General features: G+C 38.7%; 1 protein-coding gene across 1 annotated transcript in view; it reads right to left on the bottom strand.

Annotated features, from left to right (window-relative positions):
• Positions 1-18,222, bottom strand: part of SIDT1 (SID1 transmembrane family member 1) — a 182,648-nt gene that overhangs the window by 48,552 nt on the left and 115,874 nt on the right. Inside the window, exons 10-11 of the mRNA XM_007958180.1 lie at positions 18,126-18,169; positions 884-955 (exon numbers count right to left, since the gene is read on the bottom strand). Coding sequence (XP_007956371.1) covers positions 884-955; positions 18,126-18,169 — 116 coding nt within the window. The remainder of the gene's footprint in view (positions 1-883; positions 956-18,125; positions 18,170-18,222) is intronic.

Genomic DNA, 18,222 nt, shown 5'->3' with positions numbered 1-18,222 from the left:
ATTATATAATGAAAACAACATTCTCGGAAAGAAGGATCCTTCTGTTCCTGTGAATGTTGCCCAGAGCAGATGGGAATTTGTGCAGCTTGATGAGCACATGAACAGAGCTTGCCTTCCGTTTTATTTCTTCTGTTCAGATGGTTAAATAAATCCTATCCCTACAGATCCAGAACTAAGTAGCCTGCACTAAGCCCACATGCTTCTCAATGTTACAGAAAAACAGGGCAGGGATATAGGATTCCCAGTACCTCTACACTGACATTTTAAGGAGCCCATTTCTAGGTCCACAAGCATCATGGGAGGGATAGCTCAGCACACTCCTCCCCTGACAAGATGGGATTAGGGATTCTATTCCTCTCAGGGCACTTAATGAACACTGGGGGTTGCCATGTGAATGACTGGGTGGCAGTGAGCAGGTTCAATTATGAAGTTAGCCAAAATGAAAGATTGTTAGGCTACAACCATGTTCACCTGCAGCACAGCCTTAGTCTTCTGATCGCCCTTACTCCACTGAAACCTGAGAATGAAACAATTGGTCAATAGGCTCTCTGACATGAGACTTTGACACAGCTTTCATGCCCTAAACTTAAGCTGGGTATGAAGAAGTCCCCACTAGGGCCTTGTAGTTGATAGGTTAGGTGTCACTGTGGAGAATCTTGCTCAAGTGTCACTAGCATCCCCAAGAAACAGAACAATAGAACTGGAGAAAGTTCAAACTGGATGGAGACTTCCAGATCATCCAATCAATTTATTCATTAAAGTAATCCCATATGATGCCTGCCTTGCCTACAGCCACAGTTATTAGTGGCTGGAAGGCCCTTTGTATCCTATGCCATGGAGAATTAGAAAATAATTCCATGAAAGGACACATAATAAGAAATACCTATTGCTCCATAGTTGCTCCCTTCAGGTGTGGTGGCAGCAATGGGATGTGACACCGCCATATTTCCAGAGCCTATTTAAAAAACGTGAAGAGGTAAACACATTATGTTCAGTTGCTAAAATAAAACTACACAAAATTAAGTAATCTGAATCATCAGGTCACAAATTTTAAATTTAGATTTTTAATTTTATTTCTAATATAAGAGTAAAGAAAGTATGAGTATAACCTATATCTCAAATCCAGCCTGCTGGCTCAGTTTCTGTGTCCCTCAAACTAAGATTGTTTTTACATTTTTAAATAACTGAAAAAACAATCAAAAGAATAATATTTCTATTTTCAAATTGTGATCTGGGTGAAAGTTTACAGAGCAAATTTATTTTCCATATAACAGTTCATACACATTTTGTTTTAAGACATTAACTGCAATCCCCATAATGTAACACCTCTCTTCCCACTTCCTCCCTGTGGTTACCTTTTCCCTATGTCCTTCTTTCCTATGCATTTCTGCCCTCTGAGCTATCTCCCTGTGCAAATACTGCCCTTCTGATCTCCCATGGTTGATTGCTCCAAGGATTGTGTCTACTTGGTGTAAATGTTAATCCCATATGCCTGTCTATTGTTTGTCTGGAAGCCTAGGGAATGAGTTAAATTCAGGCCTGAAGAATGACCAGGGGCCACAGTCTTGGGGGTTTCACCAGTCTCTAACAGACCAGCAAGCCTGGTATTTTTTGTGATTGTGTGTTTTGTTCCACATTTTCTCCCACTCTATTCAGGATCTCTTATATTGATCCCTTTTCCAGTGGTTGACAGTAGTAGCTGGGTACCATCTGGTTCTTCTGGTCTCAGGGTCATGTAGGCTGAGATTTGCTAGGTCCACTAGTCCCTTGGACTAATTGTTTCCATGTGTCTTTGGTTTTCTTCTTTCCTCTTTGCTCAAGACAAGGAGAGACCAATTGTTGCATCTTAGATGGCCACTTGCAAGCTTTTAACTCCCCAGTCACTACTTACCAAAGTAGGATATAGAACAATATTTTTGTGTAGTATGTTATGCCAATTAAGCTTGATGTCCACTGTGACCTCAAGCCCATGGGCCCAGTGACTCATTCTCTCAGGATGTTTGGCTGTGGCTAAGAAATTATCATAACTTTGCCCTGTTAGCTCTACTCTATATATGTATGTATGTATGTGTGTATATATATACATATATATGGATATTGTTATAGGACGTACAAATACACATGTAGATATATGAACTGCCAAACTTATATATGGTCATGGGTATATTCCCTTTTGCCTAGACACACTTGATCATTCAGCCTGTCTACCTATGTATCCACCTGTAGATCAATGTTTGTTATTACTGAAAATATAGTATTGTGTATGTACAAGTGTTTATCTTTATTGTCTGTACCTCTTATGTATCTCCCTGTTTCTTCCTTTTCCTTACTGTTATTGTGTTCATTACTTATTTTCGGCATATTGCCTTTCCCTTCACCCAAATCAATACCTGTCTCTTACCTATCTAGCAATTTAAACCCTCTTATTCCTGCTAAACAACAAAGAAAGTTTCCTTCCATCTGTAAACCTTTCTTGACTTTTTATGATAGTGGATTAATACCATATTTGTCCTTCTGTGATTGACTAGTTTCACTCAGTGTAATATCCTCAAAGTTCATCAACATTATGAGGTGTGTCATGGATTCTACATTATTCTTTAGTGTTGCACAGTATTCTATTGTGTTTATGTACCATAGTTTGGTTATCCTTTTCTCTGTTGATGGGCACTTAAGTTGTTTCCATCTCTTTGCTGTTGTGAATAGTGCTGCGATGAGCCTGGGTGTGCATATATCTATTCGTGTCCTGGCTCTCACTTCTTTAGGATATATACCTAGTAATGGGATGGCTGGATCAAATTGTATTTCTATTTACAACTTTTTAAGGAATCACCATACCATTTTCCACAGTGGTTGCCTCATTTACGGTTCCACTATGAGAATCCCAATTTCTCCACATTCTTGTCAGCATTTGTTATTTTCTGTCGTTTGAATTTTGCTATAAGTGGCGGGGTGAGATGGTATCTCATTGTTTTTTGACTTCCATCTCTCTAATGACTAATGATCATGAACATTCCTTTATGTGTTTGTTGGGCTACTTGAATATTTTCTTCGGTGATGTGTCTGTTCATGTTTTCTACCCATTTTTTTAATTGGATTATTTGTCTTTTTGTTGTTGAGGTGTTGAAGTTTTCTATAAAGTTTAGAGATAAGTTTCTTGTCAGATATGTCACTGCTGAGTAATTTTTCCCAATCTGTAAGTTCTCTTTTGGAGAAGTCTTTCGATGCACATAAGAATTTAATTTTTAGAAGGTCTCAGTCATCTAGTTTATCACCTGCTGTTTGTGAATTTTCACTTATGTTTGGTAGTCTATTAATGCCATATATAAGGGACCCTAAGTTTGCCCTTACTTTTTCTTTGATAAACTTTATACTTTTAGGTTTTACATGTAAGTCTTTGATCCAACTGGAGTTAGCTTTTGTGTATTGTGTGAGGTATGGATCTTGTTTCTTTTTTCTGCAAATGGATATCTAATTTTGCCAGCACACTTTGTTAAATCCATTTAATGGATTTTGGCCCTTTGTGAAAGATCAGGTGACAATAGATGGATGGATCTGGTTCTGGGTTCTTCAATTCCATTACATTGATCTATGTGTCTGTTGCTATGTTGTGGTGGTGATGTTTGTGTGTCAACTTGGCTGGGCCTGGTTGAGTGGCTGGGCAGCTGGTGGTAGTTATTCCCCATGATGAGATTGGCAATCAACTCCATGGTGGGATCTACCACACAAACAGCCGAGTAGCTGCTTTTGGTATGTGGTCTGCTTCCCGTATATAAGAAGCAGCTTTGGGAATGGTCTCTAGCTTATGGCATGCTTGGACCCTGCATGTAGCTGTGTCACTGTTCAGTAGCCTGCTATGTTCTGCCAACCTTGGGACTTACAATGGACTTGAATTAATGGCCTGTCATGTGGTTTGGTAATATCAGGACTGTGCCTTTTTACTTGTCAATCTTGGGCTTGGCAGCCTTAGCAGCCAGCAGCTGTCTGAGTGAAGAAAAGCCTCTAGCTTCACTGGGCCAGGTGCTGGAGGCAGAGCTGAAGCCCAAGGCTGAGGGGCTTTCACCCAGCTCCTACAGCTTGGCACTTTGAACTCAGACTTAAAGCTTCCAAACTATAAGAGAATAAACTCTTGTTTGTTAAGGCCATCCCATTTGTGGTATATTCCTGTCAGAGCAGCACTAGGTAACCAAAACATATGTCAATTCCAGGCTACTTTGATTACTGTGGCTGTATAGTAGGTTTTGATATTGACGAGTATGAGACCTCCCACTTGTTCTTCAGTAATGCTTTGCTTATCTGAGGTCTCTTGCCTTTCCATATAAAATTAGTGATTTGTTTTCCCATGTCCTGAAAGAATGATGGTGGAATCTGGATTGGGATTGCATTGAATGTATAGATTGCTTTGGGTAGTATTGACAATTTCACAATGTTCAGTCGTCTTATCTATGAGCATGGTATGTTCTTCCATTTATGTAGATCTCTTATAGTTTCTTGAAGTAGTGCTTTGCAGGTTTCTTTGTATAGATCTTTTGTGGTCCTGGTAAGATTTACCCAAATATTTTATGTTTTGGTGGTTGTCGTTGTTAGGTGCTGTCGAGTCAGCCCCAACTCATATCAAACCTATGTACAAAGAATGAAACACTGCCCAGTCTTGTTGCACCCTAACAATCTTTGCTGTGCTTGCACTCATCATTGCAGTCACTTTGTCAATCCATCTCATTGAGGGTCTTCTCTTTCTTCGCTGACCCTCTACTTTACCAAGCATGATCTCCTTCTCCAGGGAATGGTACCTTCTGAAAACATGACCAAAGTAGGTGAGATGAATTCTGGCCATTTTTGCTTCCAAGGAGCATTCCTGTTACATTTCTTCCAGGACAGATTTGTTCATTCTTCTGGCAGTCCATGGTATTTTCAATATTCTTCACCAACATCATAATTCAAAGGCATCAACTCTTTGGGCTTCCTTATTCATTGTCCAGCTTTTACATGCATATGAGGTGACTGAAAATACCATGGCTTAGGTTAGGCACATCTTAGCCCACAAAGTGACATCTTTGCTTCTAACACTCCAAAGAGGTTTTTGCAGCAAATTTTCTCATTGCAGCAGGGCATCTGATTTCCTGACTGCTGCTTCCATGGGTGTTGATCCAAGTAAAATGCAATCCCTGACAACTTCCATCTTTTCTCCATTCATCATCATGTTGCTCTTTGGTCCAGTTGTGAGGATTTTCATTTTCCATATTGAAAATTAATCCATACTGAAAGCTGTAGTCTTTGATCTTTATCAGTAAGTGCTTCAAGTCATCTTCACTTTCAGGAAGCAAAGTTGTGTCATCAACATATCCCAGGTTGTCCATGGTTCTTCCTCCAGTCCTGATGCTGTGTTCTTCTTCATATAGTCCAGCTTCTTGGATTATTTGCTCAGTATAGAGATTGAATAAGTATGGTGAAAGGATGCAACCTTGATGCATACTCTTCCTGATTTTAAACCATGCAGCATCCCCTTGTTCTCTTCGAACAATAGCTTCTTTGTGTATCTACAAGCTCCTCATAAGAGCAAGTGAATGTTCTGGAATTCCCATTCTTTTTAATGTTATCCATAATTTGTTATGATCTAAACAGTCAAAGAGAGCATAGTGGCTAAAGCACTTGACTGCTAACCAGAAGGTGGCAGTTCAAACCCACCAGCCACTCCTCGAAAGGAAGGTTGGGCAATCCTACTTTCGTAGTGATACTGCCTCAGAAACCCAAGGAGGGGTCGCTATGAGTCGGGGCCGACTCGATGGCACATAACAACAAAAACAACAACAGTCAAATGTCTTTGCATAAACATAGGTAGATATCTTTCTGTTTTTCTTTGCTTTCAGCCATGTCCCTCTGACATCAGCAATGATATAACTCATTCTACATCCTTGTCTGAATCCAGCTTGCCTTTCTAGATGTTCCCTGTCAATATACTGCTGCAACTGTTTTTGAATTCTCTTCAGCAAGATTTTACATGCATGTGATATTAATGATATTATTTAATAATTTCTCTATTCTGTGGGATCACTTTTCTTTGGACTGGGCACAAATATCAATCCTTTCCCATCAGTTGGGCAGGTAGCTGTCTTCCACATTTCTTGGCATAAATAAGTGCCTCCAGCACTGCATCCATTTATTAAAACATCTCAGTGGGTAGTCTGTCAGTTCCTAGAGGCTTTTTTTTTTTTTGCTAATTCCTTCAGTGCAGCTTGAATTTCTTCCTTCAATACCATTTGTTCTTGATCATATGATATCTCGTGAAATAGTGGCATAATTGACAATGACCAATTTTTATTTTGATGCAGTGACTCTACATCTTCTTTTGATGCTTCCTACATCATTCGATATTTCACCCACAGAAACCTTCAATATTGCAACTAGAGGCTTGAATTTTTTCTTCAGTTCTTTCAGCTTGAGAAATGCTGAGCGCACTATTCTCTTTTGGTTTTCTAACTCCAGGCCTTTGCACATTTAATTATAATACTTTATTTTGTCTTCTAGAGCCCCCTTTGAAATCTTCTATTCAGTTCTTTTATTTCAGCAAACTTTCAGTCTCTTTTGGCATCCATTTTGGTCTTTTCCTCTTTTCCTGTCTTCTTAATGACCTTTTGCTTTCTTCAGGCATGTATTATGTTCTTGATGTCTTTCTACAACTCATCTGGTCTTCAGTCATTGGTGTGCAATGCATAAAATCTGTTCTTCAGAAGGTCTCTAAATTCTGGTGGGATATAATCAAGGTTACACTTTGGCTCTTGTCACTTATTTTAATTTTCTTAAGCTTCAACTTGAACTTGCATATGACCAATTGATGGTCTGGTCCATAGTCAACTCCTGGCCTTAGTTTTGACTGATAATATTGAGCTTCCCCATTGCCTCTTTCCATAGATGTAGTCTATGTGTATTCCACCTAGTGAGGTCCATGTGTATAGCCACTGTTTATGTTGTTGAAAAAGGTATTTGTGATGAATAAGTCATTGGCCTTGCAAATTTCTATCATGTTATTTCTGTGTCATTTCTATCACTAAGGCCATATTTTCCATCTACTAATTTTTTTTTCTTTGTTTTCAACTTTCACATTCAAATTACCAATAATTATCAATACATCTTGGTTGCATGTTTGGTCGATTTCAGACTGCAGAATTTGGTACAAATCTTCAATTTCTTCATCTAGTGTAAACGGTATTGAGTTCCTTATTTCATTTCAGAATCTCTTTGCTGGTGTAGAGGAATCCAACTGCTTTTTGTATGTTAATCTTGTATCCTCCTAGTATGCTAAGTCTTTCAATTAGTTCCAGTAGTTTTCTTGCTGAGTCTCTTGGGTTTTCTATGTATAGGATTATATTATCTTACAAATAGGGATAGTTTTACTTCTTCCTTACCAATGTGGATACCTTTTATTCCCCTTTCTTGCCTTCTTGCCTTGGTTAGGACTTCTAATACAATATTGAATACAATGTTTGCAAGGGGAATGCTTTCAGTCTCTCTCCATTGAGAATAATGTTGGCTGTTGGTTTTGCATATATGCCTTATATTATGTTGAGGAATTCTTCTATTCCTATTTTTTTTAGAGTTTTTTTTTATCAGGAATGGGTGTTGGATTTTATCAAATGTCTTTTCTGCATCTACTGATATGATCATGTGATTCTTTTTCTTTATTTTACTTATGGGATGGATTATGTTGTTTTTCTAATGTTGAACCATCCTAGCATACCTGGTATGAATCCCACTTGGTTATTATTTTTTTCATATGTTGTTGGAGTTTATTGGCTTGGATTTTGTTGAAAATTTTTGTGTCTTTATTCATGAAGGATATTGGTCTGTTGTTTTCCTTTTTAGTGATGTCTTTGCCTGGTTTTGCTATCAAGGTTATGCTTGTTCATAAAATGAATTTGGAAGGATTCCATCCTTTTCTATGTTCTGGAATAGTTTGAGTAGGATTGGTGTCAGCTCTTCTCTGAATTTTTGGTAGAATTCTCCAGTGAAACCATCTGGGCCAGGACTTCTTTTTTGTTGGTAATCTTTTTATGACTTGTTCAATTTCTTCTTTTGTTATGGGTCTGTTCAATTTTTCTACCTCTGTGTTAGTTTAGGTAAGTACTGTGTTTCTAGATATCTGTTCATTTCTTTAGGAATAATATTTCTTGACAGTTGGAAATTATATGTAATTCAAATTTCAGTATTCATATATGAAGTTTTACTAGAGAACAGCCATGCTAATTTGGTTATGTCAATGGCTGCTTCTGTGCTACAGTGGCAGAGAGAAGTAGTTACAACAGAGACTGAATAGCCCACAAAGATTAAAATATTTACTCCCTAGACCTTTACAGAAAAAATTTTCCAGTTCCTGCTTCCTTACAGCATTACAAAATCACAAGACTGAAGGTCTCTAGGTCCCTGAATCACTGTCACAAAGGTCATTGCAGAGCAGTAACACCACAAATAAACTTCAATTATATTAAGTTACTCTAATTTGAAGGTTTATTTGTAGCATACCCTAACTACAAGCAGAAAATCTGGGTAGGAATAAAGCTACTGCACTAGCTGGAACAAAAAGTGGTGACAGCATGAACTACGGGTGTGGAGGAAGGTGGACTATTTAGGAATAGAATAGGAGTATCTGTTGGCAATTGATTGTTGTCAGCAAGAGAAAAAATGACTGTATGATAATGCTCCTCGAACTTTTCTTCCTTTCTGGTTTTAAAAATTATTATTATTATTTTAAATAACATTTTATTGTATTTTTGGTAAAAGTTTACACAACAGATTAGGTTCCCATTCAATAACTTCTACTCAAATTGGTCAGTGACATTGGTTATATTCTTTACAATGCATGGATATTCTCATGATTTCTCTTCCACTTGTCTGGTTACAGTAACCTAGCTTCCCTGCCCTTTACCTTCTCATCTTTGTCTTTAAAGTAATTATTGACCATTTGGTCTCATATACATGATTTTTTTTTAATTGTGATTTGGGTGAAAGTTTACAGAGCAAATTCACCTTCTATACAGCAGTTCACATATGCTTTGTCTCATGACATTGACTACAATTTACCCCAATGCAACAGCTCACCTACCACTTCCTCCTGATAGTTACCTCTTCCTTGTGCCCATCCCCCCATGCACTCCTGGCCCCTGAACTGTCTTCCTGTAAATAAACAGTCTCCCATTCTCCCATGATTGTTCTCTCCAAGGAGTGTATCTACTTCAGGTACATGTTCAACTCATATGCCTATCTTTTGTTTGGCTGGAAGCCACAGGTGTGAGTTCAATTCCAGACCTAAAGGGCAGCTAGGGACCATAGTCTCAGTGATTCCACCAGGCTCTATCAGACCAGCAAACCTGGTCCCCCTCCCCTTTTTTATCCAATTGATTTTGAGTTTTTTTCCACTTTATTCTCTCTTTCTATCCAGGATACATGATTTTTTTTTTTTTTTTTAAAGGAGCACAGTACTCACAGGTGACATTTTTTATTTTATTAGCCAATCTATTATTTAGCTAAAAGGTGACCTCAGGGGGTAGTTTTGGTTCAAGGTTTAAACGGTACCTCAGGGCAACACTTTCAGGGAGTCCTCTAGTTTCAACTGGTCCAGTAATTCTGGTTTTTTTTTTAATTTGATCTGTTCCATATTTTTCTCCCCTCCTATCAGGATCCATTTATTGTGGCCCTGATCAGAACAGCTGGTAGTGGTAGCTGGGCACCCTCTAGTTCTTCTGGTCTCAGGGTAGATAATGCTATTCCTCCTATAGACTAGTTTCTTCTTTGACTCTTTGGTTTTCTCCTTTCTCTTTTGTTCTATATGAGTAAAGACCGATAGTTATATCTTAGATGGGCACGTCTAAGCTTTTAAGACCCCAGCCACTATTCACTAAACTAGGATGTAGAACATAACCTTTATTTTATATTACACTATATTATGCCAATTGACAAAGTTTTGCCTGGAGACTAAGGTCCTAAGCCTTCAAAGCCAGAAAACCAATCCTGTGAGGTGTTTGGTTATGTGTTAGTAATGTTCATAACTGTGTCCCTAAGTCCTCAAATTTTGCTAATGAAGTATTCCCTAATAACAGGGAGCATGAACTCATACCAGAATGTCAGAATGTCTGGGGTGTTATCTGAAGCGATCCAATCACAAGCATCAGAGAAAAAAAAATCCCAACTTTCTCATTCACTACTAGGCAAAATGCTATCCAATTGAGTCTGTCCATTTCCAATTATTAGGGGGAACAGAACAAAGAGAGCACACAATAAAAAGACATCTGGGCAGTTTCTCTGATTCTGACTTACACTTGTTGTTGTGTCATGAACTGACTCATGCTGACCCCACGTGTGTCAACGTAAGCTATGCTTCATAGAGTTTTCAATGGCTGGTTTTTTGGAAGTAACTCCAGGCTAAATTGCATCTGGGTGGACTCGAAATGCAACTTTTCAGTTAACAGCCAAAGACATTAACTGTTTGCATCATCCAGAGACTCCTTGACTGATTTAGTGCCACAGTATTTCCAGGAGCCACACTCATCTGTGGAAATACATGAGAACATTTTTTCAATGCCTTGTGAGCTTTGCCAAAGTTCTGGTACATTTCCAGGCTGCTGGGAATTTCAGTAAAATATCTATCTTCTTTCTGAGAGATGAGATGGGTAGTATTACACAAACAACAGACAAAAAAGTCTGTGAGTTAACTGGTCAATCTTTTAGGACTACAGAGACATATATTTTCAGTGAGAAAACATCACTGAGAATATTCTCACTAAATACATTTTCAAGTTCTTTGGCATTTACATTAATGCTACTGTAGGTAACGTGTGGAAAAACCTACAAGCCTCAAACAATTCACAGTTTGTCACAGTAAACTCTCTTTATCCTGCTCTCAAACTTCATTTTCATTAGTAGATAGTAAAAACATTCAGTCTTGTTAGTTAACTTAGTTGGCTTTATCATGTTTTCACTCTTTGTTGTAGCCATTCATTGCTTCCATGATGAAAAATAATGAAATCTTAAGTTTAAATTCATTAACCAGGTGATGAGAGACAAATCCAGATGGCCTTGTAGACTCAATTTCCTTCCTCCTTTTGGTACTTGGAAAGCTCTGGTGGCATAGTGCCTAGGGCATTTGACTGCTAACCAGAAGGCTGGTGGTTCAAATCCACCAGCCACTCCCCAGAAGGAAGGTTGGGCAATCTACTTCAGTAGTAATACCACCTTGGAAACCCAAGGAGGGGTCGCTATGAGTCTGGGCTGACTCAATGGCAGTGAGTTTGGTTTTTGGATTTTTGGTACTTAGCCAAGAGTTGGAGCAAATGGTCAGCAAGGCCTTTGGCTGATGCTAGCATTCCTAGATGTTCCCAGGACCTTTGGAATGCAGGCTTTGGCCCTCAGTATATATATAGATCTTGGCCCCTGGGATGTAGACTTTGGCTCTTAGGATACATACTCTCTAGCTTTGTTCCTGGGCTTGGAGGTCCTTTGATGATATATTCTTTACTATTTAGAGAAATTGGGAACTCTAGTGGCACAGTGCCTAAGGCATTTGACTGCTAACCAGAAGGCTGGCAGTTCAAACGTACCATCCACTTGTCAGAAGGAAGATTGGGCAATCTACTTCTATAGAGATACCACCTCAGAAATCCAGGAGGGGTCGTTATGAGTCAGGATCAACTCCACAACAGTGAGGTTTTTTAGTTTTTTTTTTTTTTTTAATTTAGAGAAATTAGGTGTTCCCTGGCCCTTCTTAGTCTAACTCATAAATACATAACATGGCATCATTAACACCCATGCTTCTCATTCAACCGCAAGGCAAAGAAAAAGGTTAATTTTATACCTATAAGCATGTTTTTTAAACACAACATTTAATGATGAGTATAATTTGGCTGTCTGTTTTTGACTTGGGACATAAGTGGTTATAGTTCCAGCACAGTGGTTTGCTGCTGTTACTATGACTACAACAACAATTCTACCACCACCACTAATACTGCTACTACTAACAATGCTTCTATCACTATTACTGCTACAGATACTGCTGCTACAGTAATATCATTGATATCATTGCTACTGTTGTTACTGCTGCTGCTGCTGCTACTACCAGTGCTATTACTACTGCTACTGGCTAACATTTATTGAAAGTTTATTGGGGGCCAGACACTCTGCTAAGTACTTTAGAAGAATTTACTCTTTTAATTTTTTAACAAACTGATAGAGTGGATATTATAATTATTACCATTTTGAAGATGATAAAACTGAGGGAAAAAAAAGAGATCAAGTAATTTGCCCCAGGTTACTCGGACAATGGGTGGACTAGCTAGGATACAAGTCTCAGCATGCAAAATGTTACCATTCCAGACAATTCTGAACCTAATCAAGAAGGAAGGGCTAAGCACTGTTTTTATTTGCTTGTTTGATAAGGCTTTTCACTGTACTGGTCTCAGTTATTCTTTACTGAAGAAAATACAGTTAGTGATTTTCCTTCGAAATATGACTCATTGGCATCAAGTGTATTACTTTCATGTCATGGTCAAGAATATCTTTCAAAAGAGACACAGAGGTTGAGGCTCATTTGCATCTCCCCATAATAAAGTCATATTTAAAAAAGTAAGCACAAGTTTTGCTCTTTAGATTGGGTGCTGCTGCTTATGCCACTGATTCTTTATTGGGGTTAGGGTCACACTAGCATTTTCTTTCTTTGTACTTTATTGTGGGTTGTCTCATGGAAGAATAATGGAGGTCACAAGCCTAGGTGAGCCTAGTCTATTACATTTCCTACATTGCCTTTCACATTTTTCTCTTTCAAGTCTATGCTCTCTGTTTAACCAATAGCTGGTGTTCTTTGTTTAAAATATAATTTTTAAAAAATTACTAAACTTGCAAATGGTAAGTGAAAATGACAGTAAGATCATAAAAACCAGAGTTTCTGGTATTTGGGTGTTCCTGGGGAGAGGTCTGAGATGGGAGGTACAAGTGTGCAGTAAATGCTTGAGTTCAGTTGTGGTAGGAAATTGGAATGGTTTTGTAGGTGCTGATGTTTCTTGTGTGAATAATCAAAAGAACAAAAAGTAAAAACTAAAACTAAGGTAAGCAAACAGAGAAATGAAAAATCACTGTTTTGTTAAGTGACAACTTTGTTAAAAAAACAAACAAAAAAGTCAACTGGGCAGGTCTGTTCGGACTTCGATAAATCACTGGTTTCTGCACTCTGCTCTGGCTGGTAATTGAACCTGATCTTGTTGCCATGTAGTCACAGGCCCTATTCACTTTGAGGCAACAGCAACAGCGTTTGGGTTCTTTGATGGAGCAAACCAAAACCAAAACCACACCCACTGCTGTTGAGTCTTACTCTTAGACCAGAAAATTCTGACTCTTAGACCAGAACACCAGAATTTTTCACATACAATGTTTTAACTCTGGGGAATATAAATATGAGATGGGCCAACATGGAATAAAAATATTCTGTCAATTGTAATGATATGTCTAAAGTCTCATTAAAGGCAAAAATCAAAGCATTCGTACCCTCATCCCAACATTTCAGGTAGGACTGCTGTTCCCGAAGGACAATCCTTACTTATATTTTTAGACTGCTCTGGCACACTGTGGTATACCTCTAGGAGTCCTCTTAGCCTGCTCTGGGATAATTCTCAGACTTTTGGATAGACACTGTGCCTACCCAGAAGGTTCCAGATGGATGAATTGAGATGGCCCTCAGTTGGTTGTGCTGAAGGAGTCTACTCTGAATTGCCTAGTTAGGATTTCCCAGGCAAAGCTCATGGGCCTGATTGCTAGGGAATTTAAGCCAATACATCAGTGCTCCTTGTATGTATGTATAGCACATGGTCCAATTCCTAGCTGATCCTCATCGACTGTATTGTATTTAGAAAGTAGAATTAAATATGAAATTTCAGTTTACAGGACTGAATCAAGATGATCTGGTTAGGAATAAGCAAATATATAAGTTTGTGAATGATCCCATCTTAATGAGGAAACTTGTTCTGATATGTTTTCTCTGATCATGTGCTCATAGCCATCTGTCTACTTTGCTAACATAGAACAGGATTTTGCTCCATGTGAGGAGAAAAAAGTTAATTTCATTTTTATCATGTTTGAGTCTTTCAGAGTTTTCATATCTATAGTTGTCCTGCTTCCTTCTGTCTCCACAGATGCAAGAGGTTGGAAGCCGAAGAAGTAAAAAATGTGAGCGAGCAGCAATGAAATTTCATTTTTATGCCCATTGGCTATCTACTGCAACTACTTTTATGGTAAGTCTCAAAAGCTCATGAAATAATAACCCACTGCCCTTGAGTCAGATTTGACTCATAGCGACCCTTCCTTGGGTTTCCAAGGCAGTATCACTATGGAAGTAGATTGCCCAACCTTCCTTCCGAGGAGTGGCTGGTGGGTTTGAACTGCCAGCCTTCTGGTTAGTAGTCAAGAGCCTTAGGCACTATGCCACTATGCCACCAGACCTCCTCATGACATAATAAAGAAAATAATTTCCAGGAGAGTATCAAAGGAGACTTAAATAAACAGATAAACATTATATGTCCTGGAGAATGTGTCATTCTTTTTCAAAATCATTTATGAGGCTAATGTAATTAATATAAAAATACTACTTGGATTTTTCTTGGAACTTTATTCTAGAATTTGTCTATAACAAAAGGTGGGCAAGAAAAACAAGGAAATTTGTAAAAAGAAGAGTAGAGAGCCAGGACTAGAATTTGAGACCCACTGCCTTAAATTCTGATGATGGCCGGTGCTCCTTGCCTCTGCCAGACTTAACACTCTCTTTATCTTCTTCCCACTGGACTGACCCCACTTTTTCAAAAAGTTGATTGACTAATGGCCTATCCAGGGATGAATGTGGTTGACCATTGATTCTTAAATCTACACCCTTGTCAGGCTAGTTAAGCTCTCTCACTTGAGTAACTAACATTCTCTTAGGCTGTACCCTAGGATCATGGAGTGAGCTCATGTGGTCCCAGAGGTCTGAGGGACTCTTCATTAGCCTCTCTTCCCAGTCAGCAACTGCATTTCTGTAGAGGCTCTTTAATAATGAAGTGAGATATGTTAGAGGCAGCCTGATAGAACTAGTGAAGGAAATTTTTTTTAGAGTGAAGACCCTATCCTAGCACCCCTCACCCTGTCACAGAGGTCCTCTTACAAGTATTATAGTGGTAAGTTAATAATACAGTATCCATTCATTCACACCACAATAAAGGAATCCTTCAAGACCTCTGAGGTCTTTTTCCACTTCACTCCAAGGCTTTACTCTTCATTCCATAAACTATAAGAGAAATCACGTTACTTTTTTAGTACAGTTGGAGGCAATGTTGACATTTTTCAAATACAACTTAATTGAACAACTGCAGACAAATCAAAGAAAAACAAAAGAAGAGAAGCTAACAGATTTTCCTATCAGTATCTAACTCATGCAGAGCTGTCACCAATTTGGCAACTTACAGGAACACAGTTCCATTTCCTCCACTTCAAGCATGCTGTTGTTAGGTGTCATTGAGTCATCTCTGACTAATAGCGACCTTATGCACAGCATAAGCCAGGGGGATGACAGAGGGACCCAGGCCCCACCCCCAAGAGGCAGGAAAGCAGGGGGAAAGAAAAGCCAAGGGGATGACAGAGTGAGCAGCAGCAGGGATCCAGGTAAGGGGAGGATACCTGATGTGAAAGAGTTAGGCCAAGTTCCTCAGATGTCAAAGTCCATGTTGATTCGGGCAGGTACCTTGCAAGTCTACTGGAATTCCACTCCCTTTGTAGATGCTGCTCCTAGCATTTTTTCTGGGCACCAGCCACCAAGTCATTTCCTATTACTCTGAGTTCCACTGAATTCCTGAAGTCCCCACAGTCACCACTGATTCTGGCCCTTGGGAAAGACTTTTTTTTCTTTTTGCCAACTTGCTCTTTTCCAAAGGTTCTGCCCTGAATGTCTCACATTAGTTTTCACTTGGTTCTGTCCCTTGCTCCTGACTGCTTTGTCAATGATCTGTTCGGTATATCTAAGGAGTCACTAACTGGTTGCTAAGGCTGGTTCTTCCTCAGGCAGAGATTGTACCTCATCCCCAATTCTAGAAGTGGGTTTGATTGATATGTAGGTAAATCTACTCCCTTGCAGTGACTTGTATAATAAGCATGTGATCCACTCTAGACCAATGAGGAGAAGTTGGTGGATGCTTCTGAAAAAGTCCTTCCTCTGGATGCTGTCAGAAGAGGTCATAAGACTTGAGTCTTCTCACCCTCAGCATTAGGAGTAAAGTGGAACCAAGAGAATGAAAGAGAAATGGCAGACCAGAGCCACTGGACTCACAGCTTCCAGGGACAGGAGCTTCTTTATTGTGTAAGTATGTTTGGGGTATATTCTTTTGTTGTCATTTGCAGCCCAAAGATTCCCGACTGCTACATCTTTCTCTTTTTTGGTCACTCACTAGTTTCTGTTTTCTAATTGAGAGATATCTCTACCTCTTAGCTAATTTTCAGAGCCTTCCTAAACTTGGGAAGTGATTTAGCTCAAGTATCAGCTCTGTCTACATATGCTTCAATATTCAAGAGAGCTTCTGCATATATAATTCCTTTAATTATTATTGTTGTTGTTGTTGTTATGTACCGTCGAGTCAGACCCGACTCATAGCGACCCCTCCTTGGGTTTCCAAGGCAGTATCACTACAGAAGTAGATTGCCCCATCTTCCTTCCAAGGAGTGGCTGGTGGGTTTGAACCCCCAGCCTTCTGGTTAGCAGTCAAGTGCTTTATGCACTATGCTACCAGAGCTCCCCTTTAATTATTATTACAATATAAAAAAGACTTCACTCATACAGTAAAAATAACAGACCACTCATTCACAAAGCACCCAATGGGATTCAACCAATGGGATTTCTAAGTTCAACTAGGCCTACAGTAATAGCAAAACCTGGGGAGCACTGTAAGAAAAGGGATGATATTCAGAGAAAAGATAAGTTCATTTGACAAACATTTTATGAATAAAGGGGAAGTACCACTTAGCATTTTAGAGCCGCTAGAACAGGGGTTCTTTTAAAGTCTTCTATATTGGCAGTTGAATGTTTATTAAAACAAAGTACTTGGGTGGCTGGAAAAATAGACGCGCTGACATTAAAGGAGACAAAAGTCAAAAGAAGGCAGGAAAAGCAAACACTCTGGCAAAGGGAGAGTGTTTCCTGCTAGGTGGGGGGCAGGAGGTTAGGTGATGAGTTTGTGTCCTTCCAAGGTTCTGTGGACTTACGTAACTGTAGAAAATACAGAACTAAACATCTGCTGCATTTGACTTAAAAATAAAGTCTCATTTTATCATTCCTTTTTCCAAATTATCTCTCTATGTCTAATAGCTATGAGCTTGGAGTGACCAATGCTGATTTCGGCTTTTCAAAGCTGAGGACATTTAATTTTTTTTTTTTTTAAGTTTTGATAAAAGATCAGGGAATTGAATTCCATTGTTCAAACTCTCAGAGTGAAGGCATATAAGAGTGACTGGATATTTAATACCTTTGGATTTATAATACTTGTTAGTCTTGAATATTTTAATTTTCTAGATACTGGAACAAAAAAATCCCTGTATTGCCATTTGAGAAAAGTAAACTCTGTATTTGAGTTGACACACTAAATTCTTATTATTTTTCATAAATCAGCTTTGAAACCAGATAATTATAAACCATTATGCCCTGCAAAACACTAATCTTTAAAAGAGATTAATGATAAATGTGCATGAACTGTTGTATGGAAAATGAATTTGCTCTGTAAATTTTCACCCAAATCACAATAAAAATTAAAGAGATAGAGAGAGAGAGAGAGAGAGAGAGATATTAATGTCTGCCAAACAGGTTGTGGATAATTTTAAGGACATTCCAAGCAAAGGTTCTTAGTGTAAGACCCATATCACAATAATCATCAGCTACAAAAATGGATTCTTACTCGCTCTATCTTCCTTTAATGTCCACAGATTAGACTACTCAGGGATATCCACAGATTAGACTACTCAGGGATAACAATCAAGGGAGGTTTGAAAATTGCAAAAGGCAGAGAAATAAAAGAAGTATCAGATGGGATGTTGTCATAAAATCTGACGTCATTTCAAATTGAAATCAGGATTTTTCTTACCATCATTGGAACCAAAGCTTCCATCGATGGATTTTCTCTGAAACCTGCAATGAAGAACACACACATGCTCCTAAGGTATAGTAAACCTTAGCAGTTT

This window comes from Orycteropus afer, unplaced genomic scaffold (assembly GCF_000298275.1).
Source record: "Orycteropus afer afer isolate SDZICR_OR568_19922 unplaced genomic scaffold, OryAfe1.0 scaffold00862, whole genome shotgun sequence".
In the NCBI taxonomy this organism is placed as follows: domain Eukaryota; kingdom Metazoa; phylum Chordata; class Mammalia; order Tubulidentata; family Orycteropodidae; genus Orycteropus; species Orycteropus afer.
This window is presented reverse-complemented; position numbering and strand designations above follow the sequence as displayed.